The sequence below is a fragment of the Budorcas taxicolor genome, chromosome X, assembly GCF_023091745.1.
Source record: "Budorcas taxicolor isolate Tak-1 chromosome X, Takin1.1, whole genome shotgun sequence".
Lineage (NCBI taxonomy): Eukaryota > Metazoa > Chordata > Mammalia > Artiodactyla > Bovidae > Budorcas > Budorcas taxicolor.
The window spans coordinates 85,336,813-85,363,899 of NC_068935.1; the positions used below are offsets into that span (position 1 = coordinate 85,336,813).

General features: G+C 40.7%; 1 protein-coding gene across 1 annotated transcript; it reads left to right on the forward strand.

Annotated features, from left to right (window-relative positions):
- The first annotated feature begins 1,790 nt into the window (after nt 1-1,790).
- RGN (regucalcin) lies at nt 1,791-17,728 on the forward strand. The gene is made up of 7 exons (XM_052663705.1): nt 1,791-1,819; nt 3,812-3,989; nt 6,751-6,933; nt 14,202-14,417; nt 15,992-16,123; nt 16,480-16,634; nt 17,551-17,728. Exons 2-7 carry the CDS (start codon nt 3,821-3,823, stop codon nt 17,599-17,601), a joined length of 906 nt encoding a protein of 301 aa, XP_052519665.1. The 5' UTR covers nt 1,791-1,819; nt 3,812-3,820; the 3' UTR covers nt 17,602-17,728.
- Nucleotides 17,729-27,087: the final 9,359 nt, after the last annotated feature.

Here is a 27,087-nt window from a genome sequence, read left to right on the forward strand (position 1 = left end):
AGACATTACTTTGCCGACTAAGGTCCGTCTAATCAAGGCTATGGTTTTTCCAGTGGTCATGTATGGATGTGAGAGTTGGACTGTGAAGAAAGCTGAGTGCCGAAGAATTGATGCTTTTGAACTGTGGTGTTGGAGAAGACTCTTGAGAGTCCCTTGGACTGCAAGGAGATCCAACCAGTCCATTCTGAAGGAGATCAACCCTGGGATTTCTTTGGAAGGAATGATGCTAAAGCTGAAACTTCAGTACATTGGCCACCTCATGCGAAGAGTTGATTCATTGGAAAAGACTGTGATGCTGGCAGGGATTGGGGGCAGGAGGAGAAGGGGACGACAGAGGATGAGATGGCTGGATAGCATCACTGACTCGATGGACATGAGTCTGAGTGAACTCCAGGAGTTGGTGATGGATAGGGAGGCCTGGCGTGCTGCGATTCATGGAATCGCAAAGAGTTGGACACGACTGAGCAACTGAACTGAACTACCAAAAAATAAATAAATAAAAGCATGTAGTTGAAAGGTTCTATGTGTTAGCACTGTGGTGGGACCTGGGGAGGTGAGAGTGAATAAGATGCTCCCATACCCTACTGGACTCACAGTCTAGGAGGCCATCTTGGCAGCAGATCCAAAGGTGTGAGACAGGATCTCCAAGAAGATGACAACAATTTGGGCAAGAAGCGGGGAAGGCCTGAGTGAACTAGGGCAGTGCCAACATAATTAGAAGGACACTGAAGGGACAATATTTATGACCTGGTGACTAACTGGACTTGAGGCAAGGAAAAAGCGAGGTCCAGTGTCCAAGTTTCTTAGACACACCATTGGTTGGACCATGGTCCCAGTCACCAAGAGAGTGCCGAGGCGGTTTGTGCAGAGAGTGCCGAGGCGGTTTGTGCAGAGGAAGGGCTTGATTTTGGACAGCTCAATGATGCTGTTAAGTAGAGGGTTTGAGATACAGGACTGTAGTTTAGGGGAGGCATCTGAGGTGAGATATATTTGGGGGAGTCATCAGCAGTGAGGAGTTAGAGGAAGCTGCTGGGTAGGAAGAAGACACAAGAGAACCTCAACATCTGGAGAGGTGTACAGCACAATGATTCACAATTTTTAAAGGTTATATTCCACTTATAGATATTATAAAATATTGGCTATATTCTGTGCTGTACAATATTTTTTGTATCTTCTTTATTTTATACATAGTATATTATACATATGTACATAGTATAATAGTTTGTGCCTCTTTATCCCCTACCCCTGTCTCTTACCCCAGTCCCCTTCCCTCTCCTCACTGATAACCACTAGCTTGTTCTCTATATGTGAGTCTGCTTCTTTTTGTTACTAGTTTGTTGTATTTTTTAGATTCCATCTATAAGTGAGATCCCACAGTATCTGTCTTTCTCTGTCTGGCTTATTTCACTTCACATCAACTAAAGCCTCTCCTCTTCCCCAACCAAAAAAAAAAAAAAAAACTATTTTGCAAGAGTTGGCCTCCACTAGGAAAACTGAAGGTTTGTTTAACCGCTTTGAACTTTCCCTTTGAACCTATTTGTGTTTAATCAGACCCTCGACCCAATCTCTCATTGAGGCATTTCAATATCTTTTTTCTGTTAAGTCAGAGATAACCTTTAGCTATCCGTCCAAACTCCAAAGCTTGGGTTCACTGGGCCCCAAGCCTTTGCCCCACCTCCCTGCCCCCGGTAGCTCTGCCAGATTCTTGCAGCCAAAGAGTAGAGGACGGCGTGGAGGGAGCCGATCCCCACCCCCAACCCGCAGCCCCGGCCAGGCGACTGTCCATCTGACCGCCAGCCTCCTCCTAGTCATCAGCCTGGTGAGTTCCCCGGGTCGGGCCGGCCTCCCAGCCCCCTCCCTGGAGAGGCACCATCTGGCAACAGCCACCCCCACCCACAAACCCGCGCGGCCGGAAGAAGACCGATCGCCTCTGCCACCCCGGGGACCCGCGCCCCGCGCGCACCCCACGGGGCCGACGGGGGCTGGGGACTAGGCAGGCGCAACGTTCAGCGTTCCCGCGGTCACGCGAGGCCGCAGCCGCGCCGCCAGCGGGTGCGCGGGGGCGAGGCCCCCTCGCCCGCACAGATGGCCCCGCGCAGCGCGGCCATATGACGTCGTGTCCCCGCCGGGCAGGCCACCCATTCACAGCCATGGCCTCTCACGCCCTGCTCTCTGAAGCCCGAGCGGAAAGGGGTTATTAGCATCACCCAGCTTGCGCCACGGAGCGTGGGGCTGAAAGTTGCGATTGCAAAAGTCCCGCGTCTGATCTTGGGCCTTATCTCAAATTGATAGCAGGAAGGCCTTTGGAACCTCTGCCAATTTTGAACAACCAGTGAGATGCTACAGCGCTGACAGGCTGTATGTGAGGACGATTTGAGCTGTATGTTTCTTTAAAAAAAAAAACCTGTTTATAGAAGGAAATATTAAACCAAAGATTACTTTTCTTTTTTTTCCCCCTGTCAATTTGCCCATCTGTGTGTGGAACCACTGACTTCAAATCAGATAGCTGTCAGGAAAAAGGATAAAGATGCAGGCAATTTTGATTATCATTAGGACAGAGTTTGGGAAAGAGAGAAAGCTCTGAAAAGTTGTCTTTCCTCTCCCACATGAGTTGCTTAAGTAAGGATTTTTTTCTTTTCTGATAATTTTTCTTTTTCTTCTACCAGTTCACCAGTCACAGCCTCTGGCCTAAAAGTCCCAGCATAGAATGTTCCTGCCTAAATTCCACATATGTGCATTAGTATACTGTATTGGTGTTTTTCTTTCTGGCTTACATACAATATTGTAAAGTAATTAACCTCCAATTAAAATAAATAAATTTATATTTAAAAAAATGTTCCTGCCTGTGGAATTCAAGAATCCTTGCCAAACTGGCAGGGTGTCTTCCTAGATAGCAAGGAATAGCTAAGGGCCTGTCATTTCCTACAAGGGTACCCCAGAGAGGTCTTTTTCTCCCCCTTTTCTGGTGTCTGAATTTGAAAATGAATGTTATAGAGAAAAGCCTGGTGGTTTCCAAGGGGGAAGGTTTGGAGGAGGGATGCAGTGGGACATTGGAGTTAACAGATGTAAGTTTTTATATATAGAATGGATAGACAAGGCCCTACTGTACAGCACAGAGAACTGTATTCAATATCCTAAGATTAACCATAATGTTAAATAATATATTTTAAAAAGAATGTACATATATATGTATAACTGAATCACTTTTCTGTACAGCAGTAATTAACACAACATTGTAAGTCAACTGTATTTCAATTTTAAAAAAGAAAATGGATGTTAGTTCTAATTTAGTGTATTTAGTGCATTTCTAAAAATGCAGAGAAGGAAGATTGGCCTTTGGGCAGTGAGAGAAGGCAATCGACACCATGGGCGGATCTGAAGGGCAGAGAAGAAGGTGACCTGCAGACGCCCAATGAGGGAACTTTCCGCCCCCTGACCAGCCTTGGGGGCTTGGGTGCTGGCATAAAAGCAGCCTTGCCTTGTGCAACCAGCCAGCTCTCTCTGGGAGTCAGCTAGAGCCAAGGTGTGGATGTTGGAGTGTTGTTTTTGTTCTCTTTTTTACAGAAACCTTGAAAAAAAAAAAAAACACTGGTAAGTTGATTGAAGATGTTTTGTGTTATGGCTTCTTTTTTCTTTTTTATGCATCTCCTCCTGCCACATTGCATATTGTGTTCTTACCTGGAGAAACTGTGTCCAGCCTTTCCAGTTCCGATTTTAAAAACAGCCTCTATTGGGATCTTACCAGGGTCTTAAGTCAGGTGTTTTACTGAATTTGCTCTATGCGATGACATATCTCTGTTGCCTGCAGTAGGTCTCCCCCATGACAATGTCTTCCATGAAGATTGAGTGTGTTTTGCGGGAGAACTGCCGCTGTGGTGAGTCTCCAGTGTGGGAGGAGGCGTCCAACTCTCTGCTCTTCGTAGATATTCCTGCCAAAAAGGTTTGCCGGTGGGATTCTCTCAGCAAGCAAGTGCAGCGAATGACCATGGGTAAGGATGAAGGATGGGCCTGGATCTGCCCACACAGCCATTTCTTCCCTGGGGAGGGGCAGTCACCTAGTGTGTTTTTCCTCTGAGACTTGATTGTTAAAGCTTATGCTTGAAAACTATTGCATTGTCACCCTTTCTGGATCCCCCACTTTGACCCAAGAGTAAAATCTGGATAGTCAATACTTTCTTCTTCCCCTGTGGGTGCTGTGCCACATTCCCTGTCTTGTTTGGGATGGTGAGTCACAGTCCAAGAAAGTAGGCTCTTTCCTTAATACCTTCAAACACCAGCATTGAAAGTTGGAGACCCAGTTTGTGGCACAGCAAAAGTTATCTACCTTGGGTCAGTCCAAAGCCTTAGTTTGCAAACAAATAAACAACAGATATATCCTCTCTTTGAATGTGCAAAGAAGAGCTTTTGGACTTAGAAAGCACAAACCTGGACTTTCTGTTTGTTGTTTTAAATGGGATTCACAAGAGAGTTTCAAGCGCCTGTTAATGGCCCTGTGATTTCCCAAGGAGGGGTTTAACACCTTCTATGGCCCAAGGGTATGGGATTCAGAAGTAATAAAGAAGTTTCTTTTCCTTATTGTGCTGGTGGGAAAGAGATACCAGGGTCCTGTGACCTTAGGACACTCTCTCAATTCAGAACTGGGGACTTTTTTTCTTTTTAATGAGAGGGAACAGCTTTTAATACACTCAGGGACATGACTGTGGCTAAAGGCAATAATGACTATGACCTGCTATGATCAGAGTGGGGGGAGGGACCCACGACCTTCTTTAGACTCCCTTTCCTAGGGTGCACATATTAAGGATATATGTGAATTGTGAAAGTCACTCAGTCGTGTCCAACTCTTTGCAACCCCATGGACTATACAGTCCATGGAATTCTCCAGGCCAGAATATTGGAGAGGATAGCCTTTCCCTTCTCCAAGGGATCTTCCTAACCCAGGGATCGAACCCAGGTCTCCTGCATTGCAGGTGGATTCTTTACCAGCTGAGCCACAAGGGAAGCCCAAGAATCCTGAAGTGGGTAGCCTATCCCTTCTCAAGCAGATCTTCCCGACCCAGGAATTGAACAGAGGTCTCCTGCATTGCAGGCGGACTCTTTACCAACTGAGCTATCAGGGAAGCCCAGGGATATATCCCTACCCTAATCTGCAAAACAAAGACAAAAACCCAAACCCTCTGAAGGGCTTAAAAGCTAACCGGGTAGCTCAACTGATAAAGAATCCGCCTGCAATGCAGAAGACCCCGGTTCGATTCCTGGGTTGGGACTGAGCAGACTGAGCGACTAAGCACAGAATACATCACAGGCCACAGGTTGGGATCCCTGATGAGGATGTGACGCTTCTAATAGTGTCCTGCACATTCCCTGAGAGTCCTCCCAGGTGGAATGTGTGTGCGAGTGCTCACTCGTGCCCGACTCTTGGTGACTCCATGGACTGTAGCCTGCCAGGTTCCTCTGTCCATGGGATTCTCCAGGCAAGAATACTGGAGTGACTTGCCATTTCCTCCGCCAGGGATCTTCCCAATATAGGGATCAAACCCGAGTCTCTTGCATCGCCTGCATTAGCAGGCAGATTCTTTACCACTAGCGCCACCAGGTGGTAAAGAATCCGCTAGCACCATCAGATGGTAAAGAATCCGCTAGCGCCACCAGGTGGTAAAGAATCCATCTGCCAATGCAGAAGATGTAAGAGACACAGGTTCGATCCCTGAGTTGGGAAGATCCCCTGGAGGAGGAAATGGCAAACCAGTCCAGTATTCTTTCCTAGAGAATCCTGTGGACAGAGGAGCCTGGCGGGCTACAGTCCATGGGGTCACAAAGAGTCGGACATCACTGAGCACGCGCACACACATTCCCTGGGACAATTCACGGCTGGAATCCACTACTTTGCAGGGCTGTTAGCTAAGAGCCCTTCCCAAACACCCAGATGCTCCCAAGCACCGTCTTGTACAGAATAGCTGCTTGCAAAATGTTTTCACCATAAATTCTGTCAATTTGTTTCCCTTGAGCAGTCACCACAGTAATCAATTTATCCACTTAAAAAAAAAGTTTCCATGGAAAAATATTAAACCCAGGAAACCTAAAATTTAAATATACAAAATAGAGTACTATAAAGACAATGTGAGTTTTAAATCACTGTATCTACATTTCTTTTTTTTTTTTACTATGCTTACTACCAAAAAGGATTTGAAAAGAAAATTTCAATTAAAAGTATACAAAATATGTCCCTTAAAAAAAGATAAGTCCTAATTAAAAAGAAAAACAAGACAAGCCCTTTTTTGGAGAAAGAGATGGTGCAAAACCCTCTTGCTAAAACAAAACACAATTTTTGTCTCTGAATTTCCTGAAGATCAGGCAAATTGAGTATCACTTCTTCTGTGTCAACTGTCCTGGTACACACACACACACACACACACACACACACACACACACACACACACACGCTTAGGAACCTCTCCTCTGAACCTGCTTTGGTGCCTGCCCCAGTGTATGGTGACTGCTGTGGTTTGACTTCTCTGCTTCGCCCACTAGGCTGGGAGCTGGACTTCATCCATCTTTCCATCCCTGATGCCCAGAGCAGCACACAGAGTTCATGCTCAATGAATATACTCAGTTATGTAGCCTTCACTGTTCAACAGAAAGGAGGGAGCACTCCTATTGTCAAAGAGCTGCACACACCTAGATATGCGGGATAGTGTGATGGCTGCAGTGTGACTGCTGGCTACCTTCTAACTGCTGCTTTTGCCTCTGCAGATGCCCCTGTCAGCTCTGTGGCCCTTCGCCAGTCGGGAGGCTATGTTGCCACAGTTGGAACAAAGTTCTGTGCTTTGAACTGGGAAGATCAGTCAGCAGTTGTCTTGGCCACAGTAGATAAAGAGAAGAAAAACAATCGATTCAATGATGGGAAGGTGGATCCTGCTGGGAGATACTTTGCCGGTATGGTTTATTGTTAAAACCTACTCACTGAGATTTGGAGCTTCCCAGGTGGCTCAGTGGTAAAGAACCCCCTTGCCAAAGCAGGAGATGCAAGAGATGAGGGTTCGATCCCTGGGTTGAGAAGATCCCCTGGAGGAGGGCGTGGCAACCCACTCCAGTGTTCTTGCCTGGGAAATGCCATGGACAAAGGAGACTGGAGGGTTACATTCCATGGGGTAGCAAAGAGTCAGACATGACTGAATGACTTTAAAAAAAAAAACAGAAGAATATGACTTATAAAAGTCTCACAGCTGCAGTGGTAAAAGAAGTATCCATAATGGGTCTTGGGTTCTTCTTTTCTTATTACTTAAGTCACTTGTATCAAAAAAAAAAAATCCCATGAGAAAAACTTCATAGATATTCCTTTCAATTGCTGTCTGAGGCAGCCTAAATTTGTATGGTATTGTGTAGTTTAAATAAGTTTTAATACAGGGTTATACTGTGATTGCTGTTTAAATTGGAAATAATTTCAAATTTACAGGAAAAAAAAGTAAGAACAGCACAAACAACACCCGTATAGCCTTTACCAGCTGCTGCTGCTAAGTCACTTCAGTCGTGTCCAACTCTGTGGGACCCCATAGATGGCAGCCCACCAGGCTGCCCCGTCCCTGGGATTCTTCAGGCAAGAGCACTGGAGTGGCTTGCCATTTTCTTCTCCAATGCATGAAAGTGAAAAGTGAAAGTGAAGTCGCTCAGTCGTATCCCACTCTTAGTGATCCCATGGACTACAGCCCACCAGGCTCCTCTGTCCATGGGATTTTCCAGGCAAGAGTACTGGAGTGGGGTGCCATTGCGATAGCCCTTACCTAGACTCACACACACAGAGTCAGACACGACTGAAGCGACTCAGCAGCAGCAGCAGAAGACTCACCTATTAACAGCATTTTGTTCTGTCTGTTCTTAGTACATATAAACATTTTTCTCCAGGATCATTGAAAGTAAGTTGTATATATCATGTATCTTTACTTCTAAAATACTTCCCTGTGAGTTTCCCAAGAAAAAAATGATATATTCTTACATAACCACAGTACAGTAATCAATTCAAAGAAGTTTAACATTATATAACAATTTTATCTGATGCACTGCCTACATTCCAATTCTGTCAATTCACCAAATTCACCAACCTTTTTACATATATATTATTTATATATAATATAGTTTATTATTAAATATATAACATATTATATAAAATGTATGCTATATGTATTAAAATATATAATTATATAATATAACATTTATATAGTTTATATAAACATTATATATAAAAATGTTTTTAAGAGTAGTATTTTTCCTTCTAGTACAGAATCCAGTCTAAGATTATGTGCTGCATTTAGTTGTCATTTCTCTTTCATTTTTTTTCTTCTAGAACAGAACATACCCTTTCTTTTTTTTTTATGACATTGCCATAAAGTACTGAAGACTACAGTCCTACCCAACTCGCCTCTGTTTTGATAGAAGATTCCTCATGCTGTTGCATTTGTCTACTGTTTCCTTGTGATTAGATTGATGCTATATATACATTCATGCGGAGAAGGCGATGGCACCCCATTCCAGTACTCTTGCCTGGAAAATCCCATGGATGGAGGAGCCTGGTAGGCTGCAGTCCATGAGATCGTGAAGAGTCGGACACGACTGAGCGACTTTACTTTCACTTTTCACTTTCATGCATTGGAGAAGGAAATGGCAACCCACTCCAGTGTTCTTGCCTGGAGAATCCCAGGGACGGGGGAGCCTGGTGGGCTGCCATCTATGGGGTCGCACAGAGTCGGACACCACTGAAGCGATTTAGCAGCAGCATACATTCATGGCTGGAATCACTGCACAGTTCTGTCCTTCTCAGGGTTCCCGTCTGGGTACCATCTGTCCCCCATCAATGATATTAGTTTTGATCACCCAGTTGAGGTCTTAGATTTCTCTACTGCATAGTTACTATTTTTCATTGAGATTTATAAGCAGCTTGTGGGGTTTGTTAGTGATATATTACTGTGTAACAAATTACCCTGAAATTTGGTAATTAAAATAACAAACATCTATTATCTTCTGAAGGTCAAAAACCTGAATCTGGCTTAGCTGGATGGTTCAAGGCTATGTCATGAAATTGCAGTCAAGTTGTTGTTTGGGGCTATAGCCTTGGAGGAGGCTAGAGTCTCTAAAGGGGTCTGGAGGATCTGCTTCAGAGCTCACTCACATGGCAGTTGGCAAGAGGTTTCAGTTTTTTACTACGTGGGCCTCTCCATAAGATTGCTCAGGACCTGGCTTCCCTAGATCCGGTGATGAGAGGGAGGGAGGGAGGGAGGGAGAGAGAGAAAGAGAGAAAACACTCAAGGTGGAAGCTACAGTCCTATTATAAGCAATCTCAGAAATAACATAGCATCACTTCTGCCAGTGCTATTGGCCACATAATTATGGAGGGGACTAGACAAGGGCGTGAATACTGGGAGGCAGGGATCATTCAGGGCCATCCTAGAGACTGGCTACAACATGAGGAGACACTTTAAGTTCAAGCAAATATCCTGGTCCTCATCAAAATTTCTCCCTTAGGTTTTATGTTACTTGATGATTTTTGCTTGAAGCCATCTTTAAGAAGATGGCCGCAGAATGACTTATACACAGCTTAAAATGAATTTTAAGTCTATGTTGAAATTAATAATGCATTTCATATTTAGTTCTCATTTTCATCCCAACATAACAACCCTATAGTTAGCCAAGTGTTAGGTGCTCAGTTGTGTCAGACTTCTTGCAAACCCCTGAACTATATAGCCCACCAGGCTCCTCCATCCATGGGATTCTCCAGGAAAGAATACTAGAGTGGGTAGCTATTTCCTCTTCCAGAAGATCTTCCCGACCCAGGGATTGAACCCAGGTCTCCTGCATTGCAGGCAGATTCTTTATGTCTAAGTTACTAGGGAAGCCCAATAATTAGCCAAAGTTGATTCTAAATGCCTGCTGTTTCCACTCCCCACTCAGCCCCTCACATCATCAGCCATGCTGTCTGGCTTCATTCACTTTCAACATTGAAGGTAGGTAAGATCTGAGCAGGTGGTGTGAATAGTTTCCCATCTACCTGGACTTTATACAACCACAGATTTAGTCCAAGACAGGTTGAAAGATTAAAGCTGAGAATCCATTGGAAGCCCTTCAGCCAGTAATTTCTGTGGGATGAAGAAATATGATCAGATACCCTGCCTCCTGTTGAAATTGATTTTCTCTCTCCCTCTTAGCTATAAGTATACAGCTCTGTGGCATTTGGTGAGACAAAATTATAATGTCCTCAGAGGCCTGATTTCTTAGCCTGGAGTCCCCAGTCCCTAGCTCTTAACCTTTGCCCTCTGGAGACCCCATAAAGTTGTAGGCATCAGTGTGAGTATACACACTGGTCGTGTGCATCTCTCAGTAGCATCAAAGAACCTTTTTCTACAGAGAGTTCATAGCTTTCGGCAGGTGTTGAGAGCTGTCCCTGGCCCAGAAAAGGGTGAGACCATCTGATAATCTGGATGGGGTCTCTTAGTGGTGGGTAGTACCCTGAAGGTATCCCAACACCCATGTTCTCACCTGTTGGGTCTCACTACTAGACAGTGATGCATAAACCAGGGCTCCAGGTTGTTCTTTCCCACTAAAGAAGAGCCCTTTCCAAGCAGTGGGGGATTCCCTTTCATGTTACAGACATCTCTTTCTGTGAGGCAGGTAGTGGGGGAAAGAGATGAGTTGGGGAGGGGGTGCAGTGGAATAGTAACGAAACAAGCCCAATTGTCTTATAGCAAGAAAACAGGGAGGAAGGATTTACCCTGTCCAGCTTCCTATTCAGGCTTCCCGGTTTCAGTCCATTTTGCTCTCACTTACTCTTCTTTCAGATGTAGTATATCACAGTAAATGAGCTTTCCAGTTTCTACATTATGTGAAATTCTACTCTGTCCCTGGAGATCACACTCAAATCTAAGTGAATTGTCCATGGGCACCTGAGTTAGTGGAGTGTTTTCTATAAATGTCACTTAGGTCCAGTTGGATGATGGTGTTCAGTTCTTCTATTTTTTTGCTGATTTTCTATCTATATGGATCTATTATTGAGAAAGGGATGCTGACATCTCCAGCCAGATTTATGGATTTGTCTGTTTCTCTCTTCAGTTCTGGCTTTTCCTTTGTGTATTTTAAAGCTCTGTTGTTAAGAGCAGGAACATTTAGGATTATTATGTCGGCTTAGTAAAGTGACCATTTTCACAATATATAGTACTCCTATTTATCCCTGGTAACTTCCTTTGCTCTAAGTATATCTTATCTGATATTAACATAGCCTCTGCAGTTTTTTAAGTTAATATTTGCATAGTATGTATCTTGAGCTTCCCAAGTGGCGCTAGTGGTAAAGAACACGCCTGCCGATGCTGGAGATGCAAGAGACGCAGGTTCGATCCCTGGGTGGGGAAATCACCTGGAGTTGGAAATGGCAACCCACTCCAGTATTCGTGCTTGGAGAATCCCACGGACAGAGGAGCCTGGCAGTCCATGGGGTCACAAAAGAGTCAGACACAGCTGAGCGACTAAGTACACAAGCACACGCTTTGACTTAGAGCTACCATTTTGTTATTTTCTCTTCTTTCCCGCTGTATTTTTTTGTTATTCTGTTTCCCTTTTCCTGCCTTCTTTTGGGTTATTTGAGTATTTTATAGAATTCAATTTATTTATTGTGATTTTCATCATATCTTTCTGTGTAATTTTTTAAGGGCTCCTGAAGGGGTTGCAAATATATAGTTAATTTTTCAGTCTATCTAGAACCAATATTTTACCACTTCAGTTGATAATCACCCATTTATGTTATAGTTGTCTTTATATACATAGATTAAAAATCCCATCGGAAAATGTAATTTTTGCTTTCTATTATATTTACTCATACATTTACTGTTTCTATAGCTCTTTCTTCATTCCTGATATTCCTTTTGGTATTTTTTTCTTTCAATATTTCCTTTCTATCTGAAGAACTTCCTTTAGCGATTCTTTTAGAGCAAGTCTGCTGGCTATGAATTCTCTTAGTTTTACTTCACATGAGAATGTCTTTATTTCTCCTCTCTTCTTCAAGGGTATTTTCACTTAATATAGAATCCTACCTAGGTTGACAAATTAAATATTCATCACTTCCTTCTGACCTCCAGTTTCTCATGAAAAATCAATAGTCATTGAAATCATTATTCTCCTATAGGTAGTATGTAATTTTTCTTTTATTAATCTTAAGGATTTCTATTTAACCTAAGTTTTTGGAAATTTAATTATGATGTGTCTAGGTATAGGTTCCTTGGGCTGATCCTGTTGAGGTTTATTCAGCTTCTCAAAGGGCTTCCTAGGTTGGCGCAAGTGGTAAAGAACCCTCCTGCCAATGCAGGAGACGTAAGAGACGCAAGTTCGATCCCTGGGTCCAGAAGACTCCTTGGAGGTAGTTCATAGTTCAGTCGCTCAGTTGTGTCCAACTCTTTGAAGCCCCATGGACTGCAGCACGCCAGGCCTCCCTGTCCTTTATCATCTCCCAGAGTTTGCTCAAAGTCATGGCCATTGAGTCAGTCATGCCATCCAACCATCTCATCCTCTATCGTCCCCTTCTTCCCACCTTCAATCTTTTCCAGCATCAGGGTCTTTTCCAATGAGTCAGCTCTTCTCATCAGGTGGCCAAAGATTTGGAGTTTCAGCTTCAGCATCAGTACTTCCAATGAATATTCAGGACTGATTTCCTTTAGGATGGACTGATTTGATCTCCCTGCAGTCCCAGGGACTCTCAAGAGTCTTCTCCAACACCATGGTTCAAAAGCATCAATTCCTTGGAGGAGGAAATCAATCAAACCCCTTGGAGGAAGGCATGGCAACCCACTCTGGTATTCTTGCCTGGAGAATCCCATGGACAGAGGAGCCTGGTGGGCTACAGTCCACAGGGTTGCAATGAGTCGGACACAACTGAAGCAACTGAGCACACACGCACCCACCAGTTCCAACCTGCTTTCTATTAGGCGGCATTAAGTGTGCCCCTCAGTGGTCAGTCTGAGAATCAGAAAGAGTTCTATCCATTAGCTCCATTCTCCAAGTCTTTTAGTATGCTAATGAGAATTAGATGCGTGCATGGACAAGCAGATCACAAACAACTTTATGAGATTGCATTCCTGAGCATCATCCCTCTTCACTAGCTTCTAGTACTTTCCAGCTTCCTGGAGCTCTCCTTTTCATTCCTCCAGCCAGAAACCACCCACTTCTATGATTATTCTGCCTTCAGGGCCAAGTGGCAGGCAGAGAGAGAGAGAGAGAACATGAAAGCAACAGCATTTGAGCTGCCCTTTTGTCCCTGAAGCTTCACTAAATGGAGAGGAATGGCACCTTTGATTCCTGTAGTTTCCTGTTGCTGACGGCTCTCTGCCTTTGCTGCCCTAGCTGCAAAATTGCCTGGGGGCTGATGCATGAGAAAATGGAAAAAAGGGAGTGGAATATAAGCAGGGGATTTCTTCCACTCTCTCTCTCTCTGAGCCGCAGGAGTGTTTTCTGCTCCTTGTGCCAGATTCGGAGGTTTCTTTTGGACCTCGTTCTGCCTGCACCACAGTGCTCACTTCCACGTTTCAGGCTGGGTTGAGTTCAGGCCGGGACATGTGTTGTGCTGTGTTTAGTCCCTCACTGGAGGATAAAATGGAGAACTTGAAACCTCGCCACTGGTTAGGTGATACTTCAAATTCTGTGTTCTTCTCTGAGCCGACTTACATCACAGAGTTCTCAAAAAAATACGCTGTGTGTTTTGTCCAAGTCTTAGCGTTTGCTTCGGTGGTTCAGACGGTAAAGAGTCTGTCCGCAACGCAGGAGACCCAGGTTCGACCCTGGGTTGGGAAGATCCTCTAGAGGAGGAAATGGCAACCCACTCCAGTATTCTTGCCTGGAAAATCCCATGGATGGAGGAGTCTGGTGGGCTATAGTCCATGGGTTCGCAACATGACTGACTGAGCAACATGACTGAGCAACTAACACTGGAGTTTGCTCAGTGGGAGAAAATGAGGTTGGTGCAGATGTCTTGAACTAAAACCTCTCCGGGTAGTTTTAATCAGCATGGCAAGCAAGGTAGTTGCCATTAAAAAAACAAAGCATAGGACCCAGATTGGGACTGTATCTTCATTTCCTTGATTTCGTCATGGGGAAGGAGCCCTGGTGAGAGAAGATGACACCGTGCACAGGCAGGAGGCTGTGTGGCTGAGCTCCATGCTCTTTGGGTTTTGTAGGTACCATGGCTGAGGAAACAGCTCCGGCAGTTTTGGAGCGCCGCCAAGGGTCCCTGTACTCCCTCTTTCCTGACCACCATGTGGAAAAGTACTTTGACCAGGTGGACATCTCCAACGGTTTGGATTGGTCTATGGACCACAAAATCTTCTATTACATAGATAGCCTGTCCTACTCCGTGGATGCCTTTGACTATGACCTGCAGACGGGAAAGATTTGTATGTGCCTTTTCATTCTTTTTCATGGTATCTTTTTCACATGCATATGACTAGTCAGCTGCTGCTCCCTTAATCCATTTGAAAAGGTCCTTACTTTTCAGAGAATTGCCCAATGTTATAATTCCAATACTGTAATGATTACCAGACTTGACTATGCTGCCCGTCAAGCCATGGCTGTCAGCAGGAGACCTGGGTTCAGTCCCTGGCTCTCAGCCACGGCTTTCATGGCTTTAGCTCTCAACTCAGTATGGCCGCTATTGTCATAAGATGGCTGGGTCCTCAATCTTTTTTCTTGCAACCATCACTAGAAAGAGGCTCTCTGTAAAACGGATCCTGTTCTGCCAGCCAGTGTTTAAAGTCAAATAATATACAGCCGAATGGGACAAAAGAACAGAAAATCAGAGTTTGGGGTTGATATTTCTTATTTGTACTTTAGTTAACTAAAAGCAAATACTCAAAGACAAATTAACAACTGTTCAAAATGGAAAAATTAAAAAGGTAGTTACAGATTGTTCAACTCTACCACTGGGCTCTAAATGAGCCATAGTTGGAAGCTGGGATGGAAGGAATTATTGGGAGGAATTTAAAAGGGCATGCTTGAAACTTTCATGAAAGGTGCCAGACCACAAGAGCAAAACCAATCATAAAAATGACTTGAAAAATATCCTAAGAGTCTATACAGATTTAATCAGAAAATTTCCAGCATAGATGTTTTGCTTTGAAATATGTAGTGCCCTATTTCATGACTGTTTTTACCCATTTTACTTACACATGGTTTCAACATTCCTTCCATTATACCTCAATCTGATCACTGTAATGACTTGGATTGTATAGTGTAAAGTTCCTCTGAATTTTGATGTTTGTTTTATTTTGTATATTATGATTTTCTTTAAGGCCAGCCAGCTGGTTTCAAAATACCCCCTTTTTTCAGAAACAAGCCCTTCTAATATTTAGTTTCAATAAGGTGATTTTGGAGCATTTAATTGGGCAGAAACAGAGCCTTTACGTCTTGCCAGTTTTTGTGCATGAACTGTTTGCAAATCGGACCCAGGCCCTCGGCAGTGAGAGCATGGAGTCCTAACCACTGGACGGCCAGGGAATTCCACAAAGCAGGCAATTTTGGAAGTAAAGCGGCAAAGGTTTAACCATAGACTGAAGTGTATCTGAGGTGGGCAGGCAGGGCTTCAGTTCAGGTAAGTCTCAAAAAGGTCTTTTGGTATTTTATTAAGAATTCTGCTTTCCTTTTTCTCTCCTCCTCTGAAAGCTTAAGAGAGCCGTGTCTGTATGCAGACTGAAGGGAGCAAATCCACCCCAAATCCTACAGTGAAAAATCCTTCGTTGAAGGATGCCCACTCATGTTTCTAAACTTTTTTAGAGTTAGGAATCCTCCTGAATCATCCTGCCTGTGGCACCCACTTGTCAGACCCTGGATAAGCAGAAGTAATCAGTATTTATAATCAACTTGATTGCTCATTGTTTGATGCTCACTAGTGAGTGACCTGTGGTTTTGGGGTGGGCGTGTATATGTGAGTGTGGTTTGGTGTTGTTTTGGTTTGTTTTCTTTTTTACCATAGCCAACCGCAGAAGTGTTTACAAGCTGGAGAAGGAAGAACAAATCCCAGATGGAATGTGTATTGATGTTGAGGGGAAGCTCTGGGTGGCCTGTTACAATGGAGGAAGAGTGATCCGTTTGGATCCTGAGACAGGTAGGCCCACAGCAAAATGATAAATTCCCACCATGTCTAGAAAACACCAGACACTAGGGGCCAGAGAAACTTCCTGACTAATGAAGTTATAGAGAAATATATTCAAAGGTCTCAGTTGGATGATTTTGTAAATAAAGGCCAAAGATAAAGCAAATGTTATGGTCAGAACTCCTTTATCTGTAGAGGTAAATCTTTTTTCTCAAAAGAAATTGTCAAGAAAGATAGGTGAAACTCCTGGGAGAATTGACCTTCAAATCTTCTTTGAACTTTCCTATTGCTCCACAAGGGGTCCCAAAATGTTGTGTAGTTGGAGATTTGCTAGAGCTAGACTTTGAATGAAATATTTGGTGATCTAGGGAAAAGACTCCAAACTGTGAAGTTGCCTGTTGATAAAACAACCTCATGCTGCTTCGGAGGGAAGGATTACTCTGAAATGTACGTGACCTGTGCCCGGGATGGGTTGGACTCCAAGGGTCTTCTGCAGCAACCTGAGGCTGGTGGAATTTTCAAGGTGATCTGGCTATCTCTTATATTTTGAGGGTGAGGTGGGAGATTTTCAGTTAAGTAACTCAGTAATTAGTGCTTTTTCATACTTTCCAAACATAATTCTACTTGGCATTTTAAGCTCATCGTGCTAGGCTTAAAAACATTTTATTTAGATTTTCTAGACTTTAAGTTAGGCTTTCCTGGTGGCTCAGTGGTAAAGAATCTGCCTGAAATGCAAGAGACGTGGGTTCAAGATCCCTGTTAGATCCCTGAGTTGGAAAGATCCCCTGGAGAAGGAAGTGGTAACCTATTCCAGTATTCTTGCCTAGGAAATCCCATAGACAGAGGAGTCTGGTGGGCTACAGTCCATGGGGTCAACAGAATTGGACACAACTTAGAGACTAAACTACCACCACCACAGACCTTAAGTTATCTGAAGTCCAGGACAATGTGTTTAGCTTACTTTGAACAGTACTTTAAAATATTTTTTGCTTCAGTAGTGTTTGTCTAAATTCTATAAATCAGTAGAATAGGCTTAGAAAATCAATGTTTAAAACGTGCTGATAAGATTAGTCGATTGCTTTGATGTTACAAGAATATTTTCATGTTCTTAACTTCTTGGCAGTGAAATAAACACTGGTAAAAATTATAGACCTTTTGAGTTGAAAAGAAATGTAGAAATCCCTTGCTAAACAGATAGGAAGAAGATAGTAATAAATTCAGCTTTCAATCCCAATTGTAAATGGTTGCTAGTTGAATTATTATCATGTGAATAATTGGTTGGACCATAAATACCTAATCAAATAATTCTTTTTTTATTATAGGAAATAAAACAAGGATAATAGTTGGCTAAATATACTATTGTGAATCATAAAAAGGCTTTTGGAGAATACTTGTGAATTACCTTGTATCAGAGTTTCTCTCTTTTCTTTTTTTAACAGATAACTGGCCTAGGAGTCAAAGGAATTCCTCCCTATCCTTACACAGGATGAGTGACATCCTCTTCCTAGTGGAGGAGACGTAGAGGACAATTAGAAAATTCTGGAGCTGAAATTTCCATCTAGTTACCAAAAACGAAGCAATGACATTAACAGGATTAAATTTTTATTTACAATTTTTAAAAGGTAGAGCATTTCTAACAAGGGGTGACAGGTGGTCTTGATAACCTACTATAAGGCCTTCTGCAAAGGTACTATAGAAATATAGGGGTGTTTAACTATCAATGAAGCTTCTTGATTCTTTGCAAATTGCGGGTGGAGTTGAGGGAGGGAGAAGAGACTGTATCTGTTCTTTACTCTGCATTCCATACTTACTATACCTAAAGCTTCAAAACACTAATAAGTAGTAGTCTGGCAATGACTTATTGTGATTATGTTCCTTTTTATTTTCATCATAATCATATAAAAAATGCTGCAGAAAAATGTTTTAAATGCTGCAAAGCCAGCCTATCTTCATATTACTCTTCCTATATGTTATTTTACAAACTAAAACATTGCTAGAGGATAAGAATAAAACATTTTGGCAAAATGCATGGTTCCAACTGCCACTTAGATGTAGATGTAAAAGTAATGCATCACTTTGGAAAGAACACTTAAAAAATAGCTTTATTGAGTTATAATTGACCTACACATATTACATATTTAAAGTGTACAGTTTGATAAGTTTGACGTGTGTGTGTGTGTGTGTGTGTGTGTGTGTGTGTGTGTGTATTCATGGAACCAACACCTCAAATAAGATAATGAATCTATCCACTACCCCAAGACCTTCCCTGTGTCCCTTTGTGTCTTTCCCTTGGTCCTTCTGTATGCCTGCCCCCATCCCCAGGAAACCACTGATCTGATTTCTGTCACTATAAATTAGCCTTAAAATTGAATACTGTGATTTCTCAACTTCCTTTTTTTTTTTTTTTTTCGATATTGCTTTAGCTCTTTTAGTTCCTTTGGCCTTCCATATAAATTTTAGAATCAGCTTGACTATATCTATGAAAAATCCTGGAGCAATTTTAATTGAAATTGCTTTAAATCTGTAGAACAATTTGAAGAGAAATGGCATTTTTACTATTTTGATTCTTCAAATCCATGAACATGGCATGTCTTTCCAATTATTTAATCCTGTCTGACTTCTTTTATCAGCATTTTGTAGTTTACAGCATACGAATCTTATACATGTTTTGTTAGATTTATATCCAAGTATTTCATTTTCTGGAGCTGTCATAAGTATCATTATTATTTAATTTTTTTATTTCCAGTTGTTCATTGCTCACTTATGGGATTATGATTGGTGTTTGTAGGTTGACCCTGCAAGTGATGACTTTAATAAACTCACTTATTAGTTCTTTATTACTTCCTTGACTATCTCTAGAGGTTTTCTGAGATTCTTTGAATATAAAATCATGTCCTCTGTGAGTAGGCAGTCTTATTTTGTCCTTTATAATATGTACATTTTAACTTCTTCTTCTTGCATTATTGCACCGACTACAACTGCTGGTATTATTTTGAATAAGAATAGTAAGAGTGGATATCATTGCCTTATTCCCAGTCTTAGGAAAAAAGCATGCAATCTTTGTTCATTAAATATGATGTTCAGTTCAGTTCAGTCGCTCAGTCATATCCGACTCTTTGCAACCCCATGAATTGCAGCACGCCAGGCCTCCCTGTCCATCACCAACTCCCGGAGTTCACTCAGACTCATGTCCATCGAGTCAGTGATGCTATCCAGCCATCTCATCCTCTGTCGTCCCTGTCTCCTCCTGCCTCCAATCCCTCCCAGCATCAGAGTCTTTTCCAATGAGTCAACTCTTCGCATGAGGTGGCCAAAGTCCTGGAGTTTCAGCTTTAGCATCATTTCCTCCAAAGAACACCCAGGGCTGATCTCCTTCAGAATGGACTGGTTGGATCTCCTTGCAGTCCAAGGGACTCTCAAGAGTCTTCTCCAACACCACAGTTCAAAAGCATCAATTCTTCAGCGCTCAGCTTTCTTCACAGTCCAACTCTCACATCCATACATGACCACAGGAAAAACCATAGCCTTGACTAGACGGACCTTTGTTGGCAAAGTAATGTCTCTGCTTTTCAATATGCTATCTAGGTTGGTCATAAGTTTTCTTCCAAGGAGTAAGTGTCTTTGAATTTCATGGCTGCAGTCACCATCTGCAGTGATTGTGGAGCCCCCCCAAATAAAGTCAGCCACTGTTTCCACTGTTTCCCCATCTATTTCCCATGAAGTGATGGGACCGGATGCCATGATCTTCGTTTTCTGAATGTTGAGCTTTAAGCCAACTTTTTCACTGTCCTCTTTCACTTTCATCAAGAGGCTTTTGAGTTCCTCTTCACTTTCTGCCATAACGGTGGTGTCATCTGCATAGCTGAGGTTATTGATATTTCTCCTGGCAATCTTGATTCCAACTTGTGCTTCTTCCAGCCCATCATTTCTCATGATGTACTCTGCATATAAGTTAAATAAGCAGGGTGTCAATATACAGCCTTGACGTACTCCTTTTCCTATTTGGAACCAGTCTGTTGTTCCATGTTCAGTTCTAACTGTTGCTTCCTGACCTGCATATAGGTTTCTCAGGAGGCAGGTCAGGTGGTCTGGTATTCCCATCTCTTGAAGAATTTTCCACAGTTTATTGGGATCCACACAGTCAAAGGCTTTGGCATAGTCAATAAAGCAGAAATGGATGTTTTTTCTGGAACTCTCTTGCTTTTTCCATGATCCAGCGGATGTTGGCAATTTGATCTCTGGTTCCTCTGCCTTTTCTAAATCCAGCTTGAACATCTGGAAGTTCATGGTTCAAGTATTGCTGAAGCCTGGCTTGGAGAATTTTGAGCATTACTTTACTAACGTGTGAGATGAGTGCAATTGTGCAGTAGTTTGAGCATTCTTTGGCATTGCCTTTCTTTGGGATTGGAATGAAAACTGACCTTTTCCAGTCCTGTGGCCACTGCTGAGTTTTCCAAATGTGCTGGCATGTTGAGTGCAGCACTTTCACAGCATCATCTTTCAGGACTTGAAACAGCTCAACTGGAATTCCATCACCTCCACTAGCTTTGTTCGTAGTGATGCTTTCTAAGGCCCCCTCGACTTCACATTCCAGGATGTCTGGCTCTAGGTGAGTGATCACACCATCATGATTATCTAGCTGTAGTAATTTGTAGATGGCCTTTCTCAGGTTGAGGAATTTCTGTTCTAGTTTACTTTGCTGAGAGTTATTATTATTATTATGGATAGATTTTATCCATTTTTTCTGCATTTGTTGATATGATCATATGGCTTTTCTTTTTTAGACATTGCTATGATAGATTTTTATTCCTGGGATAAACCCTGCCCTGGATTATTCTTTTTATATATTACTGGATTCAACCTTCTAAAATTTTGTTTAGGATTCTTGTATCTGTGCTCATCAGGAATATTTGTCTCTAGTTTATTTCTACTGTCTTTGTCTGGTGTTGATATCAAGATAATACTAGCCTCAGAAAATGAGCTAGAAAGTAGTTTTTCCTCTTCTATTCTCTGGAGAAGATGGTGTTTATCTATGGTTATTTATTTTATAAATACTTAGCAGATGCACCAGTGAAGCCATTTGGACCTGGAAATTTCTTGTTCAGAAGGTTTTTCAAACTTTCCTAAGTAATTATAAGGCTACTCAGGTTATTTATTTAATCTTGGTGAGGTTTGCTAGTTTCTGGCTTTCAAGGAACTGTTCATTTTCATATAAATGGTCAAATTTTTATGTGTTGTTCATAGTGTTTCCATATTTTTTAACAATGTCTATGAGGTTTGTAATAACATCCCCCTTTTCCTTTGGTACTGATTATTTGTGTCTTCTCTTTATTCTTTGTCTTTCCAGAAGTTTATCTGGTTATTAATCTTTTAAAAGAACCAATTTTTTATTTCATTGGTTTACCCTGTCTTCATTATTTTATTCCTTCTGCTTTATTTCTATTTATGTTTATTTGTATATATGTCTATTTCATTTTCTAGCTTCTTAAATTAGAATCTTAGATTATGAACTTGAGACATTTCTTCTTTTCTAAAACAAGCATTTAATGCTATAATTTTTCCCTCAGCACTGCTTTTTCTGCAGCCCTCAAAGATTGATATGTTGTATTTCCATTTTGTTAAGTTCAAAATATTTTAATTTCCTTGGAGACTTTCTTTAAGAGTGCTGCTTAATTTCCAAATGATTGGAGAGCTTTATTGTTATCTTTTTGGCAGTGATGTCAGGTTTAATTTCATTATGGTCAGAGAGCATACGTTCTATAATTTCAGGTCTTGAAATTCATTGATGTTTGATTTGGGACCTAGGTAAGTATTGCTATCTTGCTAAGTATTATATGTGCATTGAGGAAAATGTATATTCTGCTGTTGTGAGTGGAGTGTTCTACAGATGTCAGTTAGATTCAGTTGATGGTGTTGTTCAGTTTTACATCCTAATTCTGTTAATGAGAAAGGAGTGTTGAAATCTCCAAATATAATTTTGAATTTGTTTCCCTATTCAGTTCTGACAGTTTTGGGCTTGTGTATTTTGGAACTCTGTTGTTAGGTGCATATACCTTTAGAATTGTATGTCTTCTTGGTGAATTGGCTCTTCTTCAATATGTAAGGTCTCTCTTTATCCCTGGTAATTTTCTTGGTTCCAAAGTCTCCTTTGTCAGTTTCTTTTGGTTCATATTTGCATGGTATATCTTTTTCCAAACTTTTATTTTTCAAGTACCTATATCATATTTGAAATGAGTTTCTTCTAGATAGCATATAATTGAGTATTTAAAAAATGAAGAATAACTGATTTACAATATTGTGTTAGTTTCAGGCGTAAGTTGAGACATTTTTAAAAAATCTTCTAATAATCTCATATTTTAACTGATGTGTTTAAACTATTTACACTTGGTATAGTTTCTGATATGTTGGAATTTAGTCTGTCATTTTATTATGTGCTTTCTCTCTCTCTCTCTTTTTTCCTGTTTAACACTCCTCTGTTTGCTCCTCCCTGCCTTCTTTTGGGTTAGTTGAACTTATTCTTGTGTCTATCATGATTTTGATTGTATCTATTTACGTTAATTTTATGAGTATTTTGGGGATTATAAAATACATAGTTAATTCTTCATAGTCTATTTAGAATCAATGTTTTGTCACTTTACTTGGAATGTATAAACTTTACCACCATAGATGTCCCTTTACCCTTCTTCCTTCATGTTATAAGTGTATTATATACTATATCTGTATACATACTATATCTACATACCATATTTATATCATCAGTGTTAAATTTTTTGCTTTCAACTATCAAGCATATTCAATTCTTTTTTTTTTTTTTTTTTTTTGGCCATGCCACGTGGCTTGTGAGATCACAGTTCCCCAATCAAGAACTGAACTCAGGCCACGGTGATGAAAGCCCAGAATCCTAACCACTGGGCCAGCAGGGAACTCTCAAGCATGTTTGAAAGACCTCAAGAGAAGAATGTTATATTTACCAAGATACTTACCATTTTTGTTGTTCTTCATTTCTGATATTCCAAGTTTCCTTCCTATATTATTTTTATTGTCTGAAGAACTTCCTTTAGCAGTTCTTTTAGAGTAGATATGCTGGCTATGAACTCTCTTAATTTTTCTTTGTAGGAGAATGTCTTTATTTCACCCTCACTCTTGAAGGCTATTTGCACTGGATATGGACTTCATGGTTGATAGTTCTTTTCTTTCAGCCTTCTAGCAGTTTAAAAATGTGCCATCTCCTTCTGGTTTTCATGGTTTCTGATGAGAAATCTGCAGTTGTTGAAATCATTGTTCCACTACAGGCAAAGAGTCATTTTTCTCTAACTGATTTCAAGATTATTCAATCTGTCTTTAGTTTTGAGCAATTTGATTATAATGTGTGTGAAGATGAATTCTTTGGGTTGATCTTGTTTAAGGTTTGGTCAGCATCTTAAATCTATAGGTTTATGTCTTTTACCTAACTTGAGAAGTTCGGGGGATCCATTGTTTCTAAAATATATTTTTTTTTTGCCTCATATTCCTCTTTGTGGGATTTCAATTACCTGAATATTATACTTTTTATTGTTTTACCACAAGTTCCTGAAGTTCAGTTAATTTTTTCAATATTCTTTCTTTCTTGTTCAGGTTGGATAATTTTTACTGATCTAGCTTCAAATTCACTAGCTTTTGTTTCTCTGTTATCTCTATTCTGCTGTTGAGTCCATCCAGTGATTTTTTTTGTTCTTGCTGTTGTTTTACTTTTCAGTTCTAAAATATCCATTTGGTTAATTTTAAAAATTAACTTATTTATTTTAATTGGAGGCTAATTACTTTACAATATTGTGGTGGTTTTTGCCGTACATTGACATGAATCAGCCATGGGTGTACATGTGTCCCCCATCCTGAATCCCACTCCCACCTCCCTCCCCATCCCATCCCTCAGCGTTGTCCCACTGCACCAGCTTTTAGTGCCCTGTTTCATGCATTGAACTTGGACTGGTCATCTATTTCACATATGGTAATATACATGTTTCAATGCTATTCTCTCAAATCATCCCACCCTCGCCTTCTCCCACAGAGTCCAAAAGTCTGTTCTTTATATCTGTGTCTCTTTTGCTGTCTCACATATAGGGTCATCGTTACCATCTTTCTAAATTCCATATATATATGTTAATATACTATATTAGTGTTTTTCTTTCTGACTTACTTCACACTGTATAATCGGCTCCAGTTTCATCTACCTCATTAGAACTGATTCAAATGTGTTCTACTAGTTGAGTAATATTCCATTGGGTATATGTACCACAGCTTTCTTATCCATTCATCTGCTGATGGACATCTAGGTTGCTTCCATGTCCTAGCTATTGTAAACAGTGCTGCGATGAACACTGGGGTACACGTGTCTCTTTCAATTCTGGTTTCCTCTGTGTACATGCCAAGCAGTGGGATTGCTGGGTCGTATGGCAGTTCTATTTCCAGTTTTTAAAGGAATCTCCACACTGTTCCCCATCGTGACTATACTAGTTTGCATTCCCACCAACACTGTAAGAGGGTTCCCTTTCCTCCACACCCTCTCCAGCATTTATTGTTTGTCGACTTTTTGATAGCTATTCTGACAGGTACCTCATTGTGGTTTCGATTTGCGTTTCTCTGATAATGAGTGATGTTGAGCATCTTTTCATGTGTTTGTTAGCCATCTGTATGTCTTCTTTAGAGAAATGCCTGTTTAGTTCTTTGGCCCATTTTTTGATTGGGTCGTTTATTTTTCTGGAATTGAGCTGCAGGAGCTGCTTGTTTATTTTTAAGATTAATTCTTTGTCAGTTGATTCATTTGCTATTATTTTCTCCCATTCTGAAGGCTGTCTATTCACCTTGCTTATAGTTTCCTTCGTTGTGCAAAAGCTTTTAAGCTTAATTAGGTCCCATTTGTTTATTTTTGTTTTTATTTCCATTACTCTGGGAGACGGGTCATAGAGGATCCTGCTGTGATTTATGTTAGAGAGTGTTTTGCCTATGTTTTCCTCTAGGAGTTTTATAGTTTCTGGTCTTACATTTAGATCTTTAATCCATTTTGAGTTTATCTTTGTGTATGGTGTTAGGAAGTGTTCTAGTTTCATTCTTTTACACGTGGTTGACCAGTTTTCCCAGCACTACTTGTTAAAGAGATTGTCTTTTCTCCATTGTATATTCTTTCCTACTTTATCAAGGATAAGGTGTCCACAGATGCGTGGATTTATCTCTGGGCTTTCTATCTTGTTCCAGTGGTGTATATGTCTGTTTTTGTGCCCGTACCATACTGTCTTGATGACTGTAGCTTTGTAGTAGAGCCTGCAGTCAGGCAGGTTGATTCCTCCAGTCCCATTCTTCTTTCTCAAGATTGCTTTGGCTATTTGAGGTTTTCTGTATTTCCATACAAATTGTGAAATTATTTGTTCTAGTTCTCTGAAAAATACCATTGGTAGCCTGATAGGGATTGCATTGAATCTATAGATTGCTTTGGGTAGTATACTCATTTTCACTATATTGATTCTTCTGAATCATGAATATGGTCTATTTCTCCATCTATTTGTGTCATTTTGATTTCTCTCATCAGTGTTTTATAGTTTTCTATATATAGTTTTTTTGTTTCTTTAGGTAGATTTATTCCTAAGTATTTTATTCTTTTCGTCACAATGGTGAAAGGACTTGTTTCCTTGATTTCTCTTTCTGTTTTCTCATTGTTAGTGTATAAGAATGCAAGGGATTTCTGTGTATTAATTTTATATCCTGCAACTTTACTATATTCATTGATTAGCTCTAGCAATTTTCTGGTGGAGTCTTTAGGGTTTTCCATGTAAAGGATCATGTCATCTGCAAACAGTGAGAGTTTTACTTCTTTTCCAATATGGATTCCTTTTATTTCTTTTTCTTCTGATTGCTATGGTTAAAACTTCCAAAACTATGTTGAACAGTAGTGGCGAGAGTGGGCACCCTCATCTTATTCCTGCCTTTAGGGGAAATGCTTTCAATTTTTCACCATTGAATATAATGTTTATTGTGGGTTTATCATATATGGCTTTTATTATATTGAGGGTTCCTTCTATGCCTGCTTTCTGGAGGGTTTTTTTTTTAATCATAAGTGGATGTTGAATTTTGTCAAAGGCTTTCTCTGCATCTATTGAGAGAATCATATGGTTTTTATCTTTCAATTTGTTAATGTGGTGTATCACCTTGATTGATTTGCAAATATTGAAGAATCGTTGCATCCCTGGAATAAAGCGCACTTGGTCATGATGTATGATCTTTTTATTATGTTGTTGGATTCTGTTTGCTAGAATTTTGTTGAAGATTTTTGCATCTATGTTCAGCAGTGATACTGACCTGTAGTTTTCTTTTTTTTGTGGCATCTTTGTCTGGTTTTGGTATTAGGGTGATGGTGGCCTCATAGAATGAGTTTGGAAGTTTACCTTCCTCTGAAATTTTCTGTAAGAGTTTGAGTGGGATAGGTGTTAGCTCTTCCCTAAATTTTTGATAGAATTCAGCTGTGAAACTGTCTGGTCCTGGGCTTTTGTTTGTTGGAAGATTTCTGATTACAGTTTCGATTTCCGTGCTTGTGATGGGTCTGTTAAGATTTTCTATTTCTTCCTAGTTCAGTTTTGGAAAGTTATACTTTTCTAAGAATTTGTCCATTTCTTCCAAGTTGTCCATTTTATTGGCATATAGTTGCTGATAGTAGTCTCTTATGATCCTTTGTGTTTTTGTGTTGTCTGTTGTGATTTCTCCATTTTCATTTCTAATTTTGTTGATTTGACTCTTCTCCCTTTGTTTCTTGATGAGTCTGGCTAATGGTTTGTCTATTTTGTTTATCTTCTCAGAGAACCAGCTTTTAGTTTTGTTGATTTTTGCTATAGTTTCCTTTGTTTCTTTTTCATTTATTTCTGCCCTAATTTTTATGATTTCTTTCCTTCTATGAACCCTGGGGTTCTTCATTTCTTCTTTTTCTAGTTGCTTTAGGTGTAAAGTTAGAT

Excerpts from the sequence above, each read along its gene's own strand:
- RGN (XM_052663705.1), top strand. The coding sequence starts at position 3,821 with ATGACAATGTCTTCCATGAAGATTGAGTGTGTTTTGCGGGAGAACTGC. Across the intron at positions 14,418-15,991 it reads CCTGCAGACGGGAAAGATTT|CCAACCGCAGAAGTGTTTAC; the intron begins GTATGTGCCTTT and ends TTTTTACCATAG. Across the intron at positions 16,124-16,479 it reads CCGTTTGGATCCTGAGACAG|GGAAAAGACTCCAAACTGTG; the intron begins GTAGGCCCACAG and ends TTGGTGATCTAG.